Source organism: Magallana gigas, chromosome 1, assembly GCF_963853765.1.
Source record: "Magallana gigas chromosome 1, xbMagGiga1.1, whole genome shotgun sequence".
Classification (NCBI taxonomy): Eukaryota; Metazoa; Mollusca; class Bivalvia; order Ostreida; family Ostreidae; genus Magallana; species Magallana gigas.
Genome location: NC_088853.1, coordinates 23,755,806 through 23,781,811, shown reverse-complemented (window position 1 = coordinate 23,781,811; position 26,006 = coordinate 23,755,806). Strand labels below are relative to the sequence as shown.

General features: G+C 32.9%; 1 protein-coding gene across 4 annotated transcripts; it reads right to left on the bottom strand.

The window, feature by feature from the left end:
* Nucleotides 1-533: 533 nt before the first annotated feature.
* Nucleotides 534-18,552, bottom strand: LOC105348055 (calpain-5). 4 transcript variants are annotated; one of them, XM_034466142.2, is made up of 13 exons: nucleotides 18,396-18,552; nucleotides 13,297-13,464; nucleotides 9,883-10,014; nucleotides 9,090-9,301; nucleotides 8,476-8,665; nucleotides 7,936-8,126; nucleotides 7,513-7,590; nucleotides 6,657-6,837; nucleotides 4,959-5,081; nucleotides 3,485-3,681; nucleotides 2,294-2,415; nucleotides 1,841-1,977; nucleotides 534-1,623 (listed from the first exon to the last, which is right to left on the bottom strand). In XM_034466142.2, exons 2-13 carry the CDS (start codon nucleotides 13,447-13,449, stop codon nucleotides 1,441-1,443), a joined length of 1,899 nt encoding a protein of 632 aa, XP_034322033.2. In that variant the 5' UTR covers nucleotides 13,450-13,464; nucleotides 18,396-18,552; the 3' UTR covers nucleotides 534-1,440. The 4 variants fall into 4 exon arrangements, with proteins under 4 accessions (XP_034322033.2, XP_065944905.1, XP_065944900.1 ...); XM_066088833.1 differs by lacking the exon at nucleotides 18,396-18,552 and adding an exon at nucleotides 17,194-17,385; XM_066088828.1 differs by lacking the exon at nucleotides 18,396-18,552 and adding an exon at nucleotides 16,918-17,133.
* Nucleotides 18,553-26,006: the final 7,454 nt, after the last annotated feature.

Below are 26,006 nucleotides of genomic sequence, written 5' to 3'. Positions count from 1 at the left end.
AACGTAGCATTAATATTTCGTGAAAGTCATATGATTATATTAAGGTGGTATGGGACATCTGTCGATATTAATGTGAATTAAAGTACATTATATTTAAAATACTTTCACCGGTTTAAAATCTTCAAATTTTACAATATTTAACCAAAATATTGTAAAATTGTTTTGGAAGGGTAAACATTTTAAAATCAACGGGGGGATTCGAGCTCTTGACTCCAAGATTTGCAGTGAATCCTCTAACCCACTATGCTATGCTGTTATATGACAAAATTGGGAAAGAAACTATTTATAAAATTAAACTTGATTTTATAGTTTATTTTGATAAATAGTACGTCACAATATGGAGGTGTCCCATACTTTCCCAAAAATCTTTTGAACTGATTCTTTGCATAAAATACTTTTTTGCATCTCCATAAATCTATCGAACTGCTAATATGTTGGTTCAAAAGAAATGTAATTATTTTAAATTTGATCGAAAGTTCTTTTGTGAAACGCAACTGATAATGTCCAAGAGTTTGAACGAAGACAAAGAATCATGAAGAAAACATCATATTTTATTCATTCTAAATATCACTCTGATGATATTTACCAAATAACAGAAAATGTCAGACACAAGACAAAAATTCATTAAAAAAAATAGCTAGAGAGTGTCGCCGGTACGCACGAGAATGTAGTTAAAATATCGTTTTATTTTATCAATTCAAAAAGTTAAACTTGTAGGAAAGTAAAAGAAATGAATTTAAAATTGTTCAACAAAAATCTAAAATTAAAAAAATAACAAAAAAAAAATAAAAATCTGAGTAATATTCGAAGAATATTTTCCTATATGCTATTCTTTCATTGCTCAGTTAAGTAAACAGGAATCATTATGCAAAACTTACAGTCAACATTAAATCTCACGATATAGAAAAATTATTATGATAAATATACAACTGAACAAATGTAAAAAAAGGAATCAAAAAACGGAACATCAATATAACCTTCTAGCTATGGACGGATAATCACAAGTTTTGTTTTCATCACAGTTTGGGGGTTTTGTATAAGGTAAAAATAAAATATGTTGATATACATCCCTCAATAGTTAATTAAAAAAATGAATTCATCACATGTGAGATAACCTCAAAAATCACATTAATAATTGCTCTAGTCAATCATCGGAATTTGTAAATAAAATTCGTCAAAATATACACATAAATAACAATATCACAGATCTTGGTACTGTTCCATCAAAATGGCTGAAAAGGCATCCTCAAGTAACCAATCATTCAAAGACCTCGCTTCCATACTCAACAAGAGAAATAAATTAGTAAATCTGTGTTCCCGCATTCCAAAAAGTGCACTTGTAAAAGAAGTAAAAGGGAATCTCTCTTTAGAACGAGAACACTTTTCTAATATGGTCGCGACCAGCGGCAAATTAGAATTTCCAAAATGGCCGCTCTCAAATCACAGATATTGTAGGTCGTTACTCGAACAGATATGTATTTTCATTTTTCCTGGCTTTTCCATGGCGGCTTCCTTTTTCCGCCCGAACAGCTGCAGTTCTTTGGAGATTCCGCTCTCGTTTCCGTTTTCTTCAATCCTTGCCTCGGCGATGTAATCATCAACAAGGGTGTTACAATTCCACACCTTAAATTTAAAAAAAAATTAAAATTTTAAAAATATAATACTTCATATCATGAGCAAGGTGTGATATTTTTATTTGATTCTTGATTTAACATGGAGATTCTACTTAAAAACACGTACAGTTTGAATTATTTTTATGTACATCGTTTCGAAAAAAAAGGAAGTAAATTCGCAATATCAACTCTTTCAGAAGCATGCTGATTTGGTAAGCGGAACATACCTCGACAATTATTGGCTGGTCCACTTTCTTTCTGTAGAAGGTGGCCTTGGTACCAAACTTTGGGTTTTTCTCGTTATTGACCACAATGCTTTGTACCTTCTCCCCCTCACAGATTATCTTTACGTATGGGTCCATTGCTAAATCAAACAAAACATGAAACTGTTAGATATACATGCATGTACAGAAATAGATGGTAAGGCCATTCCTTGGAAACAGAATTGGAAAAGGTTGCTGGGAAAAAAATGTTAAGGAAAAAGAAAAAAATAAATCAAAACTTCCGATTTTTAATTTTCACAGCAAATCTTTACTGTACACTGATAATTGAAAGGTATGCACAAAAATTCACATGGTAGCCATTTTGAGTCAACAGGAACAATACATCTGTAATTCATGTATTTCTTTTTTTTTTCTGTTTCAAAAAAAATCGAGATAATATCTAGCCCGGTTACTTACTTTTGACTTTTGATTTGGGTGGAATTTCCAGCTCTGAGCAGCTTTCAATGGTTACCGTGGAAACCAGGACGAAGTTAGCGGCACAAGGACAGCCATTGGACGGACACTCCATGGTTAGCTCCCTTGAACAAGGCGACAAAATATCTTACTTTACATTCTTTACACAACATGATATGCATCAGTAGAACAATTCTTCAGTAATATTACGATGTGGGGTTTTTAAATCAATATTTATTCGGGTTATCCCGCTTTCATTGAAATGCGATGTCATAATTTTTTTCTTCTACATAACCATTTTTAAAAAGCAGGATTTTGACATTTGATCCTTTTAACAAATCCGTGTTTTTTCTTAAAATGCCTTTGAAACAACTGGAATTATTTTTAATGGTTTAAATAAAGGAGAACTTAAAACTTTGCAGAAGAAAATTAATTAATTAATTAAAATGGAACAAATACATTGTTTCCTTTCCCTTTCCAACTTAAGCTAAATAAATTTTGTTTTTAGTCGGACACCTGCGATTCCCATGGTGATTTTTTTTCTAACTAAATTCATTTGTGATAGTAGTGAGCCCGATTCATGCACCATTTTTTTCAGATATAAATGTACATGTAGAGAATGGATAGTAAGGAAGAAAATGACATGCACAATTCCAGAAACGAACATGGAGGGTAATGAAATGACGAAAAAGAAGAACCAAAAACATTGTAATATGAACAACAACATTAAGGATGAAAGAAATGAACATATAGAACACAGGATCAGACATATACTAAACCACTATTTGCATTTATGATACAATTGGATGTGTTTTTTGTGTGGATTGCTATAAACATACCTGGCACTGTCAGCATTAAAGCAATAATTCATGGACAAATTAGGTTAATTTTTGTTTCACATAAATAGAATAATACTCGTCTAACCTTGTTTTATAAAAGACTTGTAAATTTGTAGTAAAATTACGTAAAATGCGTCCTTGAAATTTCATTTAAAAACAATCCTTAACACAAACATGACAGCAGACATTAACACACATAATACTCTAAATAGATACTGTTTGTCAAAATGTTTCGAACACACATACTATCTTGCATTAAAATGTATTCTTATTTTAATGATCTACTTTTTCTAAATTTAGGTGACCTACTTTTGATGACCTACTTTTCAATGACCTACTTTTCAGTGACACCTACCTCGCTCCTGAGCTACTTCCGGTGTACAGTCTGAGCATGAACGGCCCCAGTTCGTCGGAACTGGTGGTAGTGGGGACCACCACGTACCTCCCCTTGGGGAGGATCATGATGCCGAACACACTCCTAGACTTGCTGTACTCTGACGCAAACACCTTCTCTCCCACGATGTGTACCCTGTATTTCCTGTTCTCTTCCACCTAAACATATGATAAGCCATTACATAAACAACTGTTATCTTTTGGTTGTTACATGTATGCGGTATCTGGGTAATTATGGTCCTGTGCATTTTCTTTTTTCTACACTTGCAGACGGTTTTGTTCCGTCTTGAAATCGCCAAGAAATAATTATATCAAAATAAAATACTCTTTCTATTAGACACAGCTTTTTAAAAACTGTAAAAATTCGCCACGTATTAGATTCCCCCAATGATTACAAGAGCTCAAGGGGCGAAAAAAAACCCTGGGACAAATATTTCCCAGTTAACAGGAGTTGGTTCAGCAAAATTTATTTACGTTGATATGTATCTAGTTCTTCATGTGAAAAGTATATTTTTTTCGGTGCGACGTTATGTTTTACAAATTTCTAACAATGGTCAAAGATGAAATAATTACCGGAAGTAAAACAGTGTTTGGAACTTAGCACAAATCATCACCGCTGATATGATTTATTACTTGAAAACAATCAATAAACTCGAGGTAATGTAGTCAGAAGCAATATTTTCAAGGAAACTTATTTATGAATATCTTTTAAATTGTCAGATTTTAAATGATACGAACAATATAAACATCTTTTGTAGTCGTGTGTATTTCTACGTCAGAGTTCAATATTGCTTGGATACAATTTTCCTAAAAATATTTCGATAAATGATACATAATGCATCGCAGAGTTTGGTGGCGTTAATTCTATTTTTAAATATGACACAACATGATTCATATTGGGTTTTCCGCCTACAGCTTGGAGCTCTGTCGGAAAAGCCGTATAATTCATATTAAATAAATGTGCGTCATTATTCAAAAACAGTTAAGAAACTACTTGCCATGAATTACAAATCGTTAATTCTAAAATAAACAATCAATAAAATCAACTTCCGTCGGTACTTCAGTACTTTGATTTACGAAAAGGAAACGGTTATTTCACACTTTATAAATATCATATTTCTGACTAATTTTAAGTAATTTATTACATACTTAGTAATTAATACATGGTTTTTGCTTATGCGATACAGCTAACTTTATGATATCAGTATCAGCCTGCAGGGCTTTACGGATCCTGCAGGGCTGATACGGATCCTGCAGGGCTGATACAGATCCTGCAATGCTGATACAGATCCTGCAGGGCTTATACGGATCCTGCAGGGCTGATATGGATCCTGCAGGGCTGATATGGATCCTGCAGGGCTGATACGGATCCTGCAGGGCTGATACGGATCCATGTATAATTGTAGTTCCCCTGGTTTGTTTACGTTAGTATTTACCTTCATGATCTGGAAGCCTATGGTGTTGAGCTGTATCCCCAGCTCCTGACGGCCCGGCTTGATGTCATGTTGTTCCAGGGACACCATCACACGGTCATTCTGTCCGTTAATGTCAAACACAAACTGTAACGACAAAATAATACATGATTCACATTAAGAGGGTTTATAGCATTTTGCCGTTTTTGAACACTTTTTATCTTCTTCAGAAAAAGAGCTTTATAGATGAAAAAGATAAATATTCAGATTTTAAATTGTAATATTTGGATTTTTTATCTATTAATATTCAGATCTGAAACGATGCGGTAAACCTTATGTATAAATACTGAGCAATCCGACTCGAGCCTCTTTATTGGCTGACTAAAGATTATGGAAATGCATTACATTTGGCAACGATAAAGTTTTTTTTTTCGAAACTTAATAGTTCATTTTAAGCATTTTCAAACTTACATTCTGTATGAATGACGCTTACCAAGGCAATGTATTTCATTTAAAAAAAAATGGCTATGTACATTTTGTACCTGAACAGTAAACCTTTTAACATACTGTTATTTCTGATATAATTAATTTTTTTATCTTAACAAATGAAATATACGACATGACTTTATATTTTAACTTATAAAATTTTAGAAAGGACAATACCCCCCCTATCTCTCTCTCTCTCTCTCTCTCTCTCTCTCTCATGGGGTTTAATTGATTTTTAGAAATCTCCTTTAGAAATGTCTGACCCCCTTTTCGAACTTCTTTATATGTAAGTATGGTCTCATGTACAACTGTTTCATTAGCTGTTGGAATTGTAGATCAATGTTTCAACACATATTCATATATATTGAAAAGATATTCTACGTTGAAAGGTCTACGCTGAAATAGTCGAGCTTGTGTGGCGATATTCCCGATTATGCAATGAATAACGAGAACTTCAATGCACTCCGCTGCATGTTTACACAAGCATAATAATGCTTGAAAAAGCTGTTGAAGAAACATTCCTTTAAGTGTTCCTTCTCAACGAAACAAGATCTTTACAATTGAATTGATTTATTTCCTGCTATAACCCGAACACCTTTAACATTGAAATTTACACATGTATTTTATTTAGTAACCTATCCCACTACCCGAAAACGCTCTCTCGATCTGGTGAATTGCATTCTAATTGAAGACACTTTATGGTTTTAAACTTATCAAAATAACAATTAATCTTAATTGAAATTGTGGGTTGCTTAGACATGTTGCTGAGTTGCAATCGCTGTCAGCTGTACTCTCAGATATTTATTCAGTTAAATTAACTATATAATTTTTTTTTCAACCGCTAAGGAGATGGTCTTCGAGGAAGATCGATGAGTTTTCAAATTAACGGATAACTTTAAGATTTACATAAAGTTGTTTACATTGTTATTTTCGCCCCGTGTATTTTTTACCCCTCACGCTTTAAAACGATTGAACCCTGTTTATAAATCACCAAAAGAATACAATATATGACAGAAACTTTTTTTTTAAACAACATAGATTTGAAATCTCCCGGTTTAAAATTCGCCTGCTGACAGCAAGGTTATAAGGGGTGAATGTAAACCAGGGGGGAAATATTTCCCTGTATAAAATATCATTGTCAGCATCATGCCACCATAAAATAATGTACAGTTTACTTTCATTTTCCCTTTACCTTTAGGTTACATTTTTACAGTCTACAGTTTACTTTCACTTTACCTGTGGGTTACTGAGGAAAGTAGCTGAGTTGAAGTCGTTCCCGCCATTTCTTCCCGACACGGTCCACTCGCCGTGAAACATCGCCTCGCTCCACGTCTTCTTAATACTGATGATGCTGGTGTTGACGAAGTGACAGATGTCGATGTTGGTGAAGGTATTCATGAAATCCTGGAACGACATCCTAGAGAAAAAGTATATTCATTTGTAAATATTCAGTTATATATTTCTTTCATTTCATTTATATTCTATATTCTGTTACAAATCCATGGTATGATTATTTTCTTTATGACATGTTTCATTTTAATTGATATTCCTAGAAATCAATGTTGCTTTGCGTAAAAAAAAATGCTATTTGATACTCACATGTAAGAACAATGATTTTTCTTTTAAATTGATATTTGGATATTTCACCTTTTATTGATATTTTTGAGTTAATCGATACAGATATAATCTATTTATCTTTAACTCGATAAAAAATGAATAAATGAATATTTCTAGGGCGACCAATTTAAAATTGAATGAAGTATGATAAGATCGTTGATATTACAAAACAAACTATAGGTTTTAAAATTAAACACTACAAGATTAAGAATGCAAAAACGGAAAACTCTTGCTCAGCTATAACTAGTATCGGTGTTATGTACATGTACACGTATATTAAACTTTAAAAACAGGCCCTAGTACACGCATGACAATCTGGATGTCCTATATGTTGAAATTTAAAGAGTGAATTAAATGAAGCGATCAAATTTTAAATACATTCAAGGCACTTTAATTTGTGTGCATAGAAATCAAACCGATTGTGACGTCAAGATTCTACATTATAACTTGATCAATTGGAAATCAGGACACCTACCAGAACTCGCCTTCTTGTTCGAACTTCAATCCCATTTTCTCCCATTCAGACTTGTTAATTTTAGACCATTCTGGTGAACTACAAAATGTAAAGCAAAAATGTTAAACAATATAAAATTGAAAGAGACAAAAAAAACGCATAAAGGCATTGCATTATTTAGCAATATAAAAAAACTTCATGTTTTTGACACTCTTTTAAATGTTATGCAGCTATGATATACTAAAAAATCTGTGTAATTCCTTAATGCACCCTGCACCCGTATATTTCCCCATTTCTCAAACAGAAAATATCTTAAACAATTTTAAACTAATATTTAATAGAAGACGCACCGCAAAAGCTTTAAGGTCTTCCATTTCAAAGGAAGACCCCCCAACCAAAAAAGTTCACTTAAAACCTATTCGTCTAGATCAACTATACACTTACTCGTCCGACCAGGGCCCGTTCCACTCTTTGATCCCCCAGGGGTTGGCGAGCCTCACCATCTGTAGATTGTTGTTACCCACCGCCCCCTGTAGCTTCTTCTCCACCTTACTCTCCAGTACCTTGGTAATGTTATAGCCGTGCCCCAGGATCAGCCCGTTGGGCAGTTCCTTGCCCACCTCTGTTTTCTGACACTGTTTAGATAGAACATAATTCTCTTTATTGTGAGTGTTTTTTTTTAATTTATGTAAAATGACAATTGTTCAAGCATTGGAGTAGGTGTTTAATCGCTTCTTTCGAACAGTGTTAATAAAAGAAATGATTTTTAGTGTAATGACTGGACTGTGGCTCCTAAATAGATGAATCTAACAATTTTAAGATTCATTAGAGGAATGTTAGATGCAAGATGAATTTACGACAGTTTTTAAAAACAAATCTTGGGTTATTTCCTCCAAGGCAAATTATAATTCGTTTACGGTAACTTTAAAATGATAACCATTCACATGTAATCATAAAGTCATAATTACGATATAACGACCTCACCTCTATATTACAGTTCATAAGGGCCGAATTATCACATGACTCCTTCAGTTTATAGAACAGTTGATCCACTATCTTAGTGTCATTCAAGTCTAGTCTGGTCAGCACCAGTTTCTCGGCCACGCCCCCTGTGAAGTCTACGAGTGCGTCTGCGCTACGTCCGTCATTCAATGACTCGTAGTCTCCGTATAACCTGAGACAAGCAAATGGAGAAAAACGAACAGGTTAAGTGCTGAAATATTATATTTGAAACCAATGGACGTTAACCATCTAAAGTAATGGACAGGATGTCTAGTCATTTGAACTATGAACTTTGAACTATGAAAATCAACACTTTTCATGCGCAGATCTATCAAAGGTCAGCTAATTTCTACTCCCGCCGAAAATCAAATTCACATGGTAATGTTACCGAAAATAAGCCTTGAACCCTTACCCCTTAACCCAATCTTGAAATCAAAATCACTACTCACCCCCCCCCCCCCTACACTCTTGGATCCGAACATGCTTATTAGCAATATACACATATATATTTTTATTTTTCTATGTAGTTTTATAATTTTAAACTCTTCTAAATTTCTTGGCCAAGATGTGAACGTATGTAAATGTGCTAAACTTACTTAGCGTACGCCTTCTCCAGTAGCGCGCTCCAGAACTCGTTCCGTGACTTTGAGTGACAGAAGATGAGTTTGCCGTTCTTGGTAGGCAGACGGTCGTCTATGACGATGTCCACCCACTCCCCGAACCTCCAGAAGTGGAAGTGAAAGACCCCGGCGTACTTGTTCTTCTCCGCCCTCTCGTCCCATTCCTGTTCCTTCAGGTTTGGTAAGACCTGTAAATCAAATTGAATAAAAATCAACTGAGAGTACGAAAACGAAACGAACTCAGTGAATAGTTCGAGAAAATAAATTTCTATATGGATACAGTTTGTATAAAACAGTCAGAATTGCAGAGAGTTTGAAGACAAGTTGAACGGTACATATGTTTATTTAAAAAGGGATTGAAATACATAGAATTCAGCTCGGTATCAAACAAATCAAAAATAATCAAGTACTGAGAATTCAAATTATACGATAATATTATAAGCATGGGAAAGGTTTATATTACAAAACTTAAAAGGACAGAGGGTGATCTCATGTACAAGGCATTTATTAAAATATATTCAAAATAAAGTGAATTCAAGTATAATTTGTATCAAAGCTCCATTGACAAACACTATTGAAGCAATAGATTAAATAATGTTATCTCTAAATTTTTTTTTTGTATTATTGAAAAAAAATATTTCGGTATTGGATGTCTTAATTAAAAGATTAAAGGGGTGGTAATTTTTTTTATCAAATCATTTCACAAAACGATAAGTCCACCATATATTTATTTGCAAGATACAAAGTAATTTATTGTTAACGAGAATACCTTTTCAAATAGTTTCTTTTCCAGTGCCAGACTTGCGCACGCAGTCACAAACCACGTGTTTCCGAGTTCTCCCTGGTTGAGATCGTCACAGGTCACGCCCTCTACGACTAGTTTTGGAACCTTACAAAGCTCCTAAAAATACAAAGGATATCCGAATTACATAAAGGGATTCAAAACAGGCGCATTTTTTCTTTATTGGAATTAGATGGTGTAAGCATGCATGAATAAGTGCCACAGGATAAGGTTGTCCTTTTCTGTTTGCTAAAATGCGACAGAATGGCATAGTCCTGTCATTTCGTCACATTTTCAGACCTGTCAGTTAACATTTCAGTTGACTGAATGACAGAGCTTCAATCTGAGTTTGGCTTATTTACTAATATCATACTTCTTTTCATCTGATATGCGGAATCATTAACTAGTGATTCTATATGTACATTTACTTGATTCTTGAATAATATACGAGTGCATGCAGGTTGAATATCATGTATTCCAATATTTCCATTTCAAATTTGTATATAAACGTAACCAAGTTACTCAGTGATTAGTTAGTTGCAATAAAAATCAAAATATATATACTTGGATTTTAAACCAATCTTGAATAAAATGTATATAAGGGATGAAGTGAATTTAAAGTAATGTCTCATTTCTATTTTAAAAACTGCCAACGGAGCGTTTCAATAACAAATAAAAAGTGTTCAACGACCAATGCAATACATATATGTAACACTCTTTATATTGATTTTTTTAATGCTCATTGCTTGGCTCCAATGACAAGAAAAGTTGCTACCCCATGCGTTGCTAACTTTATCTGTTTTACACCTAAACTCAATCAACACAGGGAAATCTATCCCAGTCACTCAAAGGGGGAAACGAACCAATTGTGAGAATAAGATACATTGCCTTTTGTAAAAAAAAAAAAAAAAAAAGTGAATAATTGCAAGAATTTGATTTATTTTGATCTCAATTTCACAATCGAAATATGTAAGGAAAAGTTTGCACAAATCAGATCAAAAACGAATTTAACACCAGCACCTCTATAATTGCTAACTCTGTATTTCATGATCCAGTTTTTGGTTATAATTTATTCTAAAGTTTAATTTAGACAAACATTAATCTGGATCTTAACTAATTTAGACACAGACAAGCAATACCATGTTGTTAAATCAACGAAAACCAAACCTGATTCAATCAATAGTTCTTGCAAACCCAAAGTAAACAGCCGACTCGCGTAATGCATTTAAATGAAATACATGTATATTCATTGAAAAAAAGAAAACATACAGTCATGTGGATTTAACCAAGATTTTTTCCCCTAGCGGTGTTACAAATTGTTATTTTTTCCGCTAACAATCTAAACCATTCAAACGTTAACAGGTTAGCATGTAAAAAGACTTGATCGATCAATGGTATTGATTTTCTAAACATAACTGATTCTTTGTTATCGGGCTTAGACTAGCCTTATTTGTATTGATTTGGCGAAAGCATATTAAAATAAAAGAGAATTCTGTTTAGAATAGATATCTTTTCTAGCTAACTGTTGTTGCATTGACATAAAGGTACAATATTTTATAGTATCTTTATTAATTTATAGATTATTTATAAAACAGTAAAAATCAATAGTTTTGGGCAAGTTTTTTCAATGAGATATACATTAATTCTATTTCATTTTAGGAAGTGTATACGTAAATAGGCATAGAGAGGATTTTTGATCAATTATAAAACCTGTTATCCAAGCCTGCTGTGTGTACATATGAAACATGCTCATGAAGCCATGAGGCAGGTTATACAACAACTGACATTCTGCGATCATTTCATCAGCAGCAATGTGTGATGAGAGAGAGAGAGAGAGAGAGAGAGAGAGAGAGAGAGAGAGAGAGAGAGAGAGAGAGAGAGAAAAAAAAAGAGAGAGAGATAGAGAGAGAAGTAAGAAAAAGAGGAAGGGAATGCTTTTTATCTAAAAAGGTAGAAGTGGTTTTTGGCCTTAAATACGAATATGAAACCATCGTGTAGCATTGTACATTCGGTCTGTGTTATGATGGTAATTATTCTCATGATTAAAATATCCTGATGTACATAGACGTTCAGGGACCCATGCTGTTGATCAGACAAATGGAATATCAATTATGAATTTCTGACATTGAATGCCTAGCTATTATTCAGTAACAAAGCCAGACAATATACGCATCATTTTGATGATTGTATTTCAATATTTCAAAATAGCTAAACTATATCTTAGTTATATTTTTGAATCAATGATTTTCTTTTTTTTTTAACATATAATCAACAGATGATGTGCATAAACAGCTTGGATTTTTTTGTTTCTTGTTTTTGTTTTGTTTTTATTTTTTTATTATTTATTTATTTTCATTGCCAAAACACTCTGAACATGCATGCGAACTATATTCACATTTAGTGTCAAATATAATAATCTCTTCGACAGTCTCATTTGGTAACTATCGACATCGAAAGCTACAGTTTTTTTTTAAAGTATGCGATCAATTGATTTCAATGTAACTCATGCAATTATCAACAACAAAGCACAGAGAGCTAACGGCGCGTTTATAAAGATCTGTAAAATCAATCATTGTTTAAGATTGACGGCAAAAAATAACAAAACGAAAATCATTTGTTGAATGGATTTACGAATTAATAATGTAACTCTGGTTGTAACGCGATTTCTGATTCACTAAAAAAGTTTTATATAATGCATAAAGAATGTTGCCTACGTCACATTTAAACCTACGTCAAAAACGTATCCATCCGTCAGACGTTACGTTTGAATATTGTATAATTTGATGTCATTTTAAAGGTCAAATGACTGTTTTTATCTTCAGCTAATTACAAAAAACTGAATTATAAGTAAATGTATTAAATGCAGATTTTTTTTAGTTTTATACGATATAAAATGGTTTAATTTGGGACAGTTTACGATTTTTATAAACAGCTTTGCTTGAGTCTGAATAAAAAGAAAAACTAAAAAATGAAAGCATTCAATTTTCTTAAGTAATTGTTAGGAAAACCAACGCATACATGTAGATGCATGGTTCAATGCCAAATATAGAAACAGTAGCCATATCACAGGATGAATCTCTGTCATTCAGTCAACTTAATGTTAACTGAATGGTCTGGAAAGGTGACTGAATGCCATTCAGCCACCTTTCAGTTACCCTTCAGTCACATTTTAGTGAATGACATAGATTCATCCTACGATACCTAGCAAATTACTAGAAATCGTGGGTTTTTTTCTAATATGTAGAAGTGCACAATTGGTCATGCACATATGTATATGAAAGATTAATACTTCATTTTTTTTCCAGTTGATGTTATAACTATTTTATCTAAAAACTTCCTGTAATTTAAAATATATAGCTAAAAACTTGTAACCAGCATTCAGATAGATAACTTTTAGTTTACCTTAGGTCGTTTCCATTCAATTTCAGTGTCTATCTTTGAATAGAATATGGATTTATTATTTGCCGGGAACTCGGGGTCTTCAAATAAAATTCCTTTGCTTAGACACTCACTCCTGATAGAGGAGTATTTCTGTTTTTTGAATGCCGTTGGCATGATGCTACTGATGACCTGCAAAAAAAAAGAAACAAATGTTAGAATTATCTTGTTTCACACTTTACATTTCAGTGTATAGTGTGCATCTTAGCTGCAGGTGTGTATCTTCCGTGTGTGTAACTGAGGTGTGTAGCTCTTTGTCTGAAAAATTCTGATGAACGACCTGAGGGCTACAGTTCTGTATAAGTATTAAAAAAAATTGCAATTTAAGGTGCACAAAAATTGTGCTAGTTTTGGACAAATTTTATTTACGAACACATTCTGTACAAACTTTTTGATTCCGAGGTCGTCCATCCGAATTTTTTCAGACCACGAGTTACATGCCTATAGCTATAAATGTGGAGAGTATATATAATTATTCTTTCTATAATATCTTTATTTGATAACTTCTTTAATGCTTTCTCAACATATTTTGAATTGGTATCAATACTCTCTCTCTCTCTCTCTCTCTCTCTCTCTCTCTCTCTCTCTCTCTCTCTCTCTCTCTCTCTCTCTCTCTCTCTCTCTCTCTGCAACTCATTTACATTATCTCTCTCAACTTAAATTGATATTTAAACTTGTCATTCTGTTAAAACTTAAATGTGTTGAATTCAACTCTTCCACATCAATTGATACTCTAACACCAATCAATTCAATCTTCTATATATGTCAGGGATAAATACCTTTTCTAACTTCATTCATGTGATAGAATAAAATTAATTGAAATGATTTGAAAAGACCTAATAAATTATAACGTTATTCACCGCCAACCTAAGCGACAGATTCAATGGAACATTTCAATATTTATAGCAGGCAAGTGTAACGGGACCATTTCAATCCATTCTACCATTGACTTCCATTATTGTGAAATCCCAACTTTTTCTGATCGATAAATCTCCAATTAAGACATACGTACACAACAGAAAACTAACATTCAGAAATGAAAATCTCAACCCCATTACTTACTTCTTTCATAGGCATTGTGAATATTTTTTTTTCTAAATAGTTCCCCAAAAGATTGAAATATCGCTCTATTCGAATCACAAAGAAATCTAGCGGAAGTCGTTTTCAGCCATTATTAAAACACCAGTGGAGACCATGAAATAAACTTTTATTTACTTGAGAACGCCGTGTATAGACTTATGTAGGACTGTTATAATCGTTTTAATCCTTAGGCCCCCGACCAGCGCTGGTTTTTAACTCTATGTCGCTGGCCACAACGAGATTGATCGCCAATACACTGGCCGTGTTTTAATAATTTGACTGCAAAAGTGTATATAATTTCTATAACTATAGTAGTTTGACTGTATTAGTCATGACTGATTACTGCAATACTGTGCACTGAACTTGACTGCAATAGGTTTTCACCAAATTTTATTTTAATTATGTGTTCTGAAACTAACTGCAATTCTAGTACATGTAGCTTTGTACTTAATTCCGCGATTTTACCGTTTTCCATCAAATTGCGAGAACATAAAATCGCGAATGCCGAATTTGTATCGTGGTTTCATGTTGTGAACATATGTCCGAAAAATAAAAGCGAAATTCTAAATTCGCGAGGTGTGCTTATAGTATCTATATAATATCTATATCAAAGTGAATTACCAGGCACGTAGCATCGGGGGGGGGGGGGGGTAGGGGGGCCTGTCCCTCCCCCTTTTTGCGCAACAAAGATTTTTCTTAAATTGGCATACAAAAATTGAATTAACATGGATTTGCCCCCCCCCCCCCCTCCCCGCAGTTTTATGGGACCATGTAAAAAATTGAATTGAAAATAAGGAAATAATCAGTGAAATTGAAGTTTAAGGTATACCCCCCCCCCCAACGGATTAGGATTTTGAGGATTTTGGAACAATAACCCTTTTCCTTTTTTTTTTGCTTGTCAAGATTTTTTGGTTAAGTATGTCCCCCCCCCCCCCACTTTCAAAAACAATGATACGTGTTTGATGCTTGATTACAATCGGTTTGCTCTAAGCGGTATAATTATTTTGATTTTATTTATTTCAAATAGAAAAAAATGTATTTGATGCCATGGTTCATTCCGATAAAAAAATATACGCAAAAGCGATTTATCAGTAAGTTGCACCATCAGTGAGAAAGGTTAAGCTAAAAAACGGAATCAGCAAATATGCCTCAGATTTTTGTTTTGAATTTAGTTAAGCTTTGTGTATAGATTTTTAAAATATATAGAATAGAAAAACAAAATTAAGACTTTTGATCGCAGGATCCAACCTCCTAAACAAATAGAGAAAAAAATAGCTACATTCTATGGTATGATAATATTCTCACCAAAAAAAAATGCAATAGCACCTCTCTTTGAATATAATTCCACCAACTTTTTTTTTATACAGGAAATCGATGAAACAAGATCCGTATCTTTGAAACTGTAACTATAATTTTTTATATTTGCTGCATGATACCTTGATAGAGTTGTCTTAGCGATGACGTAAATACTTAGGCCCGTATTGGGGTGTAACAGAGGCCCCTTAGAGGTGCTGATTAGAGGGATTCGTTTATAAGACGTTTATCATCGATATTTATAGTATTCGGGGTTGCATAGAGGTGCTGGACATAAAAAGTGAGCTTGCGAAAAAAAAGTTATTGTATAGAGGTCTCATATCATCGCTATTTATAGAAACGGAATCCTTTCTAGTAATGCTGACTCTACAAAATAGTGAGTATGCGCACAAAAAAAGAGACAATTGATTTCATTATTTATATAAAAAAAAGAACAAAAAAAAAACAACAACTCCTTCATTTCATTATAGATTGTCAAAGAGAACACTACAAATGAATTATACATGGAATGCATTAAGACGTGGACATTGAATGAGATTCGTTGGTTTCACAATAAGAAAGTCTATATATAAAGTATTCCAAATGGCTATGATTTTGCTAGCAACCAGGGAACTAAAGAATGTTTATCAAAACATAGAATTACACCCCTAATGAGCGCTTGATATGAAAACAAGATGAATGCAAACCAGACAAAGTTATGAAAGAAAAAACTCCAGTTTGACAAAAATGTTCACACTTTGTTAGCTCCATGCGAAAATATGGAAGGTAAATTGAGGACGCCATTGAAAGAACTCGTTTTGGGATAAAAATTCAACAGACAACAGACAGTACTTTGGTACTGATATAAAAATTCAAAAAAGTTATAAAAGGGCGTTTAGAGGACTGAGGACCTTTATCATCGATATTTATAGTATTGGGTTCCGTATAGAGGTGACGTTGGTTTGTGTGTGTGTGTGTGTGTGTGTGTGTGTGAGAGAGAGAGAGAGAGAGAGAGAGAGATTTAAAAGAAAGTAATAATTCAATTTAAATATATTTGGGAATATTCAGTAATTACAATGATTTATGCACATATATGTATAGGTCTAAGAATAGACTAAAAGCACTAACTTAAAAAAAGTAGTTAACCTATACGTCTGTTTGATAAGGCAGTTATCTTTGACTTTCACTTAAGATATTTAGATTTTAACTTACCTTAACTTTCAATAACAGAACATGTTCAGTTATTACATATCAAAGATATACTACTTGTATGACACTATGATTCCGATCCTCGGAACACACAAAAGTCACACAGACATATTCAACATGTCGTAACAGATTAACCGCAAAGAGTTTTCTCTCTTCCGGGTTTTTAAACTGATAAAATCCGTTCCAGGAATTCACAATCTATATTGACTCAAACAAATCTCTCTCTCTCTCTCTCTCTCTCTCTCTCTCTCTCTCTCTCTCTCTGTGCCATTAACTTACTTTCTATCTTGTAAGTAGTAAAAAAGTATTTCTCCTCAGAGTTTTTCCTTCATGTTGACCTTATAATATCATGCTTCAGTTTATGTCTCCTTTAAGTATTTCCATGCAGATTGCATAAATGCTTTGACAACGTTTATAGTTTAATAAAGAACAATTCTGCACACCTCTTTTACAAAGCCATTGAAAACCCGTTCCTTACTCGTACGGTCGAATTTCGTAGGAATTTTTCTCTTTCAATATTTTGTACAAACATTCGATACACGGCTGTTATCCTTTATGTCACAACAAACGCTTATCAACAAAAGAAAGCGCTCATAAGGGATCGAACTATTCATCTGTCCTTTTAAATATCACAACAAATAGAATGCGTGAATGCATTAACGAAAACTTGGTCTTTAATCATAAATGTCTTCACTCGTTAAATTAAATAAACATGGATGACTCTATTCATTCTTTTTTAACATACGAGAATATGTCACAGGTTTTACCCTTGATATCGACCGTTTTCAAAAATGTACATCCACATGCAAACACTTTCAATCATTTTTACAACAATTAAGTTGATTTATTACCTGTGGGTCTTCATCATGTTTTTTTTACGTATATTACATTCATAATACGGGGATTAGATATTGATGTGTAGGGGAGTGGGGTGGGGGTGGGGTGGGGGATTGAAATAAGCATCGGCACGCGGTGTCATTCCGTATTACAGTATATGGTATAGTACTTTAATAGTTAGCCCTAGATTTATATCGTTAATTTGACCTTTAAACTGCGTTGTATAAGCTAACGTACAACGCAGTTTACAATTTTTTGTAAAGTAATCATCTTTACGATGATAAATAAATCATTAACATTGAATCAAATGGCAGCTAAAACATTTATATAAAATACTGCATCAAATCGTTGTAGACAAGCTTTTTTTAATAGGAGGGGAGGGGGGGGTTCTTTTTAAATAAATCTCCCTTTTATTAAAAGATCGAGAAATAAAATAATGAAAATAGCTAGATACTTGCAAAACGTATAGTGCATTAGAACTGTAATGCACATTCTAAATTAAAAGGCACATATTCTACTTTCCCTAAGCATACATAGCTTTCGGTCGGGAATTAAATGTCTATCTGTACAGGGCAACAGGTAGAGTTATGAAAAATGCAATGTCAATTATTCACTCATTCCACCGTTCATGTATATTGACCTACCTATTTAAAAGTTCATTAATCCAAGACCCAGAGTCAATCTTGAGAAAATAAAAACCTCTAACACCAAAATCCAAATCCCTCAGGCGCAATTCGATAATCCAGGGCTATTTACTATATCGTGTTGCATCGGTGTAAAAAAAAAAATTGGTCAGAGAGCCAAGAGTTATCTGTCCTTAGTTAAAGTTCCGGAACGACCCATCCGCGACAAAAGGGCACGATAGCAACAGTGTAAATATTTTTGCGAGCATGTAGAGAAATTATTGACAGATTTATCAGGTGATCCTCACGGAGTAAGTGCGAGCTGTAAAATTCATTTTGCAATGATTTTTTCATTGAAATCTCTGCCGGTAAATCGATATTTGGGACGCATTTTTCTCGCTGGCTTCATTACAGTCTTTGAACTGTGAGGTTTTTCATTGATAATTACCCTTGTGTTGTAGTTTTCCTTCTAAATGCATTTTCAAATTCGTATTTAAAGTACAATGTAAGCTAACCAAATTAAATTTCGGGTTTCTCTGACAAATTAGATCTAATGTTCCACGTTTTTATACAATATCGGAGAATTAATAGACGGGAAAAGCAGACAGAACCTATGCTCAGAACAAAATGAAATCAGTGAAAATACTAACGAATGAATATGGCGTCGCGGTTCAAGGTTCGGTGGGGTGTTTAAAATATATAAAAAACATAACAAAAAAAGAGCGTCAACTACTTCAACATTATTGAATTATTGGTGTATTAAAAATATCCGTGTAAATATGCATGCATAATACCGTCCTTAACACAAATTTAGATTATCAAAGTAGTCATGTTGTATAAGTTATTTGATAAAATTAAATACATCGGAAAGGACAGTATGCTTTTGAATCTGGATAATATATTTATTAGTTTAATATGATAAAGAAAACAAACATGGTTCGCAAAAAGCAAAAACGACACAGAAGGATGCATAAATTACTGATAAGTTGATGATTAGAGTAGAGTATGTCCTCTTCTTTTTTTTTTTGAAAGAGGGAAACTACTCAGGCTATTAATTTGATTTGGAGTATTGATTTTTCTCTTGTTGCTTTTTTTCTTTAAAAATGGTTATCTATTTTTCAATTGGTATTGATGATCATCAGTACGAGGAATCATTTAATATCCAAATGTACCGTTTGATATTTTATAAACGTGCTTGTCTCCTAAAAGTCTGTTTTTATTAATTATGGCTTAGAGCTCCTCACATACTTTGAGTGAAATATATCAAATTACAATAAGAAGTCAGATTAGCATTGCTGGGAACGACGACGAGATTTAAGATCACACAGAAAGTTAAGAGAACAAGTTTTTGTTCAAACAAATGATTATTAGTAGATTTCTCTAGAGGCTTTGAATTATTTGTGAGAAAACACGTGACATTAAATTTCTATTTATTTTTGCGTTAACTATAAATATATTTTGACTTTAAGCCTATTTTTTGGCTTGTCATTTCGGCTCATTTGTTTATTTATAATGCATAGTTCTTTTCACCATGATTAAAGCGATTTTCCGGTCAGTTTTTATGGATTTTGAAGTTTATCCAGATTGATGTTGGTGTGTTTAAGGAATGAAAACCATACTTTGTTCTTAATGGAGATAATTAAAAAAAATGGACCGCAGAAATAGTATTATTTTTTGTTATATTTACCTAGTAATATATTAGGGCTAAATTAATCATATTTACAATGTTCAATTTTAAAGTAAATCTGTTGGGCAATATGTTTGACCAGCCAGCCTCATTTACATAGGAGTTCGCTTTCAAGCAAGACTCAAAGCACGAAGTTCTTACAATCTCCATGCTCAGCACCATCCTAGAAAATACAAGGATTTGGTGCTCGTAACATAAACCATGCTTAGATTTTGTCTCAAGTAGGGTCATAACTAGTACTTAAGGAAATATTAGGACCTACATAAGTCATACTTATGCATGACTTATACTGTAACATAAAGCAAACTTAACAATGTCATAGCTAAGTGATGCTTATATTTAAATCAACTATAAAATAATTATTGTCCTAGCTAGGCATTCATCTAGTTACGGATTTAAGTCTAAGAATGCATGTACCTTAGTCCGACCTAACCACTGTCAAATTCTATTTTTCTGTTTTTATTATTTACAATGCTTCAGATATGCATTTCTAATGATCAAGTGAAATTTGATAGTCAGTCATTAGTTTATAAGCAAGATACAGAGCTCACACTACATTGTTATGTAAACAAGGCTCGTGCCCTGTTTTTGTTTACATAGGTTCAATATACCAGTAAAAAAATCTTTTTCAAGCTGATTTTTCTATCTTCTTTATTCATCCTAAGCATAAATAAACAGTTCATAACGTCTAAAATAGGACTTTTCACTTCAACATTCAAAATGTAAACAAAGTCATTGTTTACATAGTAAGGAACTCGCTTATAAATCAATGAATGACACTCAAATGTTGGTTGCATATTAAAAATGCTTTACTTAAGAAACATTAAAATCAGAAAATTAATTTTTGACCAAAATCGTGACCATGTCCCTTTAAGAGCCCTTGGTCACTGATATTTAGCGTAATATATTCAATCTTACAAGTAAGGTCTCCACGTGTAATATGTATCGAGGCCTAGTTGCAAAATACAGTATATTAAACTGTATGGTATTTACTTGAAAACGTCTTTTTTATTTGGTAATTAATTAGAACCATTTTAACAAGACCTTGGACTTTTGGATGGACGTAGCTAGCTATTTCTTGCGTCAAAACAAGTTAAAATGACACGGTTTCAAGCGAAATATGCATCAATTGCGTAGTCTTAGCTTAAAAGCAAGACTAATCTTGTTGATTTCAAAGAGCCATGGCTGAGTGGCTAGCAGTGAAATAGACAGGCCTACGTCACATTGCTGTTTGACACAACTACCCAAAATCCAAGGTCTTGTTCAAATGGTTCTAGTATATTTGTTCGCTTTATCATAATGTCATTAATCATCAAATATTTACATCCAGGGTCTTAGTCTGTGATAGCACTTCGAATCAAATTGTCAGAATAGCTCAATACAGCTCATCTATGACGTTAATGTACTGTTGAGGCACAAACGGGGTTTGCATAATTTTTCGAAACAGAAATAATCTAGAAACGTTTATAATTTTAATTTTTAATAGAATAACTGCTGAAAATTATATAAATATAAGTACAAAGGAATCTTTCTTTGGATATAACATTTAAAATTGTCAACAACAGTAAACCATGGACATCTGGAGAAAAAAAATACCAGCAAACGGCATCTTTTCACTTTGATTTTAACTTTGATTTCAACTATGTCGGATAATGCGTCAACAATAGACCCGAACTCATGAAATATATGCGCCTTTGTAAATTATGGGCGCATTAAAAAATCATGCAATTGTAAACAGAAAATAAACTTTTCGCACAATTTTTAACATTATTTACTTTTTTTTCTAAACAGCAATATAACAAAGCCTTGTTTTACTTACAAGAAAATGTGAATTTTTTTATATCTCGCGTGAAACTCGAAGATTAACTAGTAAATTCTGGTTGACCGAAAAAAAAAATCAAAGCTAAAGTTAAGCATTGTTAACATTTAAATTGAAGGAATAACATCTGATAAAAATAAATCTTCTCAACTCGTGACCATGCTTTCATAACATTTAAGACGTGTGAAAGGATATTTTTTTTCCTGAAGACCATTATCTTACGTTTTACTGCATCACTAACCGTATTTTCTCCATAGCCTTCGTTTCAGATTTATATTTTTTTATAAAATTAGAAGAATAGCATGATTAATATTTCAACACATACAAATTACAAACACAGATGGTGCCCTGATAGTGTCGCAGAAATAATTATAAAGAAATGATGCATGAAAATATGCAATTTCAGTTCACTTTGATCATGTCACATTTACAACCTCAGAAATTTATAATTAACAAAAAGTACCCGCTAAGAAAACAATAAAGATGATACATGGTCTCAAACCTCCTTTATGAATAACAAATAGTTAATAGAAAATGAAGAATGTTTTGAAATATAATTTTTTTCTCTGTATTATGTTATACAACGACCGTGTAATAAGACCCATTATGCTTATGGTTTACTATTGAGAGCAAGTCATGATCGAACTATCTCTTCTGGTTTTGCGTCTTTTTTCATTATTCTCCCTCTCTTATTTTTGTAAGGCAGATTTAAGACATGGCTACTCGATGCTACAGTACGGACACAAGTTGGGCAGAAGGATGATAACGTCGTATGATGGATATAGTATTCTGGATTGTGTAGAGGAATGTCTGAGAACAACACGATGTTGGTCCGTCAACTACCACCAGGGAGCCCACTTCTGTCAGACCAATTTTGAAAACAGGACAACTGTACCCGATCTGTATATAGAGAAGCCTGGCTGGATATACAGCGATAGAAAAGACTGGGACAAGGTTAGAGTTAAATTTTAGATGGATTTAAAATTTAAAATCATGGCGCCCGTTTAAGTGAATGGTTTTTTTTTAGGAACAAATATATTTATTATGTGTACATGTATATTTTGAAATTTGTTTGGCATAATAAATTGAATTGCCACACAAATGATATAAATAATGTTTTTAAGCACAACGATTTCGAATTGTGTAAGATATAAAGCAAAGGATCGAAAAATAAAAACGCCATACTTTTGGAGAGTAGTGTGGTATGATTATTGACACGTTTGTTGAGTGAATTTTCAATGATACATTTTTTTGGTTATAAATTTACTTTGTTTACGGATGTTTTTGATATAATTTACAGGAAATTGCTGGAGCCTGTTCGGTTTCAAATTGTGCCCTCAATGAAAAGTGCATCCCCAAATCTTTTGGACAGTATACATGCATCCTGTCAGGTGCGACTCATTTAAATACTGTCTCAGTTCTCTTTGAATATTGCGGCCATTATTGTGGTATTCGGAAATAAATATTTCGACAATAAATACTGAAATATTTTGCATTGCAAGGTAAGAAAATGGTTGAATAATTGCGTCCAAGTTTTGACAATACATGTATTTACCTTCTTAAATGGAAATCTCTGTATAAAGATAATGGAGAATGATCAATTGTGAAAACAAAAATATTTGTATATTATCTTCAATAATTGCAAATTTTTGACCAACACTAATCTGTCAACAATTCTGAGGAAGATCTTATGGGTAATATTTATTGCTTTATATTGTACCTTATTCGTATTAAAGTATACAGTTCGATTGTAATATATTTGCAGGATTTGTTTTTCGATGCAGTAATCTCATTCGTTTATTCATGAAGTTTTATTTTATTGTTATTTTATGTGATGTCTGCTCATGTCATATTTTCTTAATTAGCAATATGAGCTGTATTTTTTAAAATGTTTTTTTGTTGTTGTAAAATCCTGCTAGTATGCTAAGTCTGCATGTGACTTAAACTTTTATGATAAATGAGGTTGTAAAAATCATTAATTTTTGTCAGAGGAAAGATATTTCTTCTAAGGAACATATAGCAAATCAATTTTTGTACAGTACTAGAATAATTCAATTTCGCTCCAATTAATGCTCCTTAAAAGCTCTTTTTACACAAATATGGCGAAAAGAAATTGAAAACCATAATATTTTTGTCATTTTAGTAGAAAATAACATTTTCGTTGAAAAAAATCTTCTTATGAAATTTGCAGCTCATATTGCTTAAAAATATTTTAAAAGCAAGCATAAGTTAATGTTTGGAAGAAAAGAACAAAGAGTACAGTACAGTGGTTTGATCAGTATTCGTTGAATACCAATTTTCGTGGATTTCGTTGTTAAGTTGACCCGAGAAATTAAATGTTCATTGAAGTTCAATTTTAACTAACAATTTGTACATGTATTGATAGGAGACGGGAATTATGATGATGTTTACGATGACATAAATGTACTGCCGTTTGTACCTATTAATTTATCCTAAATCAAGGCACTGTATCGTACTGTTATGATAGCTTGAGATATTTGTTGTAAGTCTTAAAGTAACACTTGTCCAGGTTGTTTAATATATGTTAATGTCATTATTTACACGTGCGTGTGTAATTAGTCACAATCTATGTTTTATTTAAATATTTCAAAGGTTACATTAATAAGACTGCAAAAAACAACATATGGATTCAGGGTGAAAAAGATGGCGAAGGTATTTGGAGATTTCATGACGGTTCAAATCTGCCGGACGTCTTGAAAAGAGATAGGATTGAAACAGATTTACCTCACGAATTTCATCTGAGATATGTTATTGACAAACAGCAATTCTGGGATGGACAGGCAACAATCGCAAATAGCTTCATATGTGAACACAGAATTTACTAGGTTCTTTTAAAACACATGAAAATACAAACACTTTCCGAAAGGAATGTTTTTCTTTTAAATTATGCAAAACTGTCCAAATTTGTTTGCATTTACATTTTTTTTCAAAATATAATTCTTTTAAATGATGATAATAATTTATGATGTTATAGTAAGTGTACCGTGGATGTGTAGTGGGGGAGAGTAGAGTATGGGAGACATGATTATATCACACGGTTTCTGGAGTGTTAGATGAAATTCTAGCATACACAATGTGTCCTAATGTTTTGTCACATGGTACACAGGATGGAGCTCGCTCGGCTATTAGGTCAACTGAAATGTCTGGAAACGTGATTGAATTGCATAGTTACATGTATTTAGTTAGTCGCGTATGGATTATTTTTAGTCACCTTTAATTTAACGGAATGGCAGAGATTCATCCTTCATTCTGTGTTAGGGATCGATCATCTTTCGAATAGACGATATACTTATATGTACACTGTTTTACGAGACTCAAGTATACAATCCTGAATTGATTTAGTGTAATGTTAGACATTAATGTCAAATGAAGGTTGTACAAAGAATTTGTCTCATATACCGTATTTTAATTGTTTTTAGACTGACATAAATGACAAAATAATGAAATACATAAATAAAGACTTTGACTTTTGACTTTAATTACCTTTTACTGTTAAAATTATGAATAACATCAATCAACAAGAAATTGATATTAAGATACTAGGACACGACACTCTAAACAGCATCTGATAGTTGCATCATAATAATATTGAAAAGATACATGTAGTTATAATTGTAGTTGTAGAGTGTTTCGGCGGTAAAATAAGCCCCAGCAGGCGTCCAAATTTAGTGTACCTATTGTAAGCGAGATTTAATCAAAAGATCTCCTATATTTGTGTGTTTGCTGTATGCAATGATAGGTGTCGTGTCAAATAACATTTTGCAAGTTGAATTCGTCTTCAAAATGTTCCAGTACTTCAGTATACGTTTTTTTAAACCCTTTGACGCGGGGGTTGAATTGCGTAACCATGACGTATGGCTGTTTTGAGTTTGATTTTTCTGTTTTACTCAGTAAGAGTTTCCTTTCGTTTTCTTAGATTTCGTCAATGATCGGATTTATTTCCCTCTCAGAATGACCTCTCTTTGATAACTGTCTTCTGAAGCCCTGTAGAATTATTTTGAGGGTTGATGGATCGTTTGTGTTTCTCAACTGCCTGATACATTCTCCTTTGAGGAACGTTGTGTGCGCTATTTTTATGAAGGTATTGAAAATCATTAGTTAGTAT

Bases quoted from the DNA above. Each gene is read 5' to 3' on its own strand.
- LOC105348055 (XM_034466138.2), bottom strand. The intron at 3,682-4,958 runs GTAAATACTAAC...TCATATGTTTAG, and splicing joins TAGGCTTCCAGATCATGAAG to GTGGAAGAGAACAGGAAATA. The intron at 1,978-2,293 runs GTAAGTAACCGG...TGTTTGATTTAG, and splicing joins ACCCAAATCAAAAGTCAAAA to CAATGGACCCATACGTAAAG.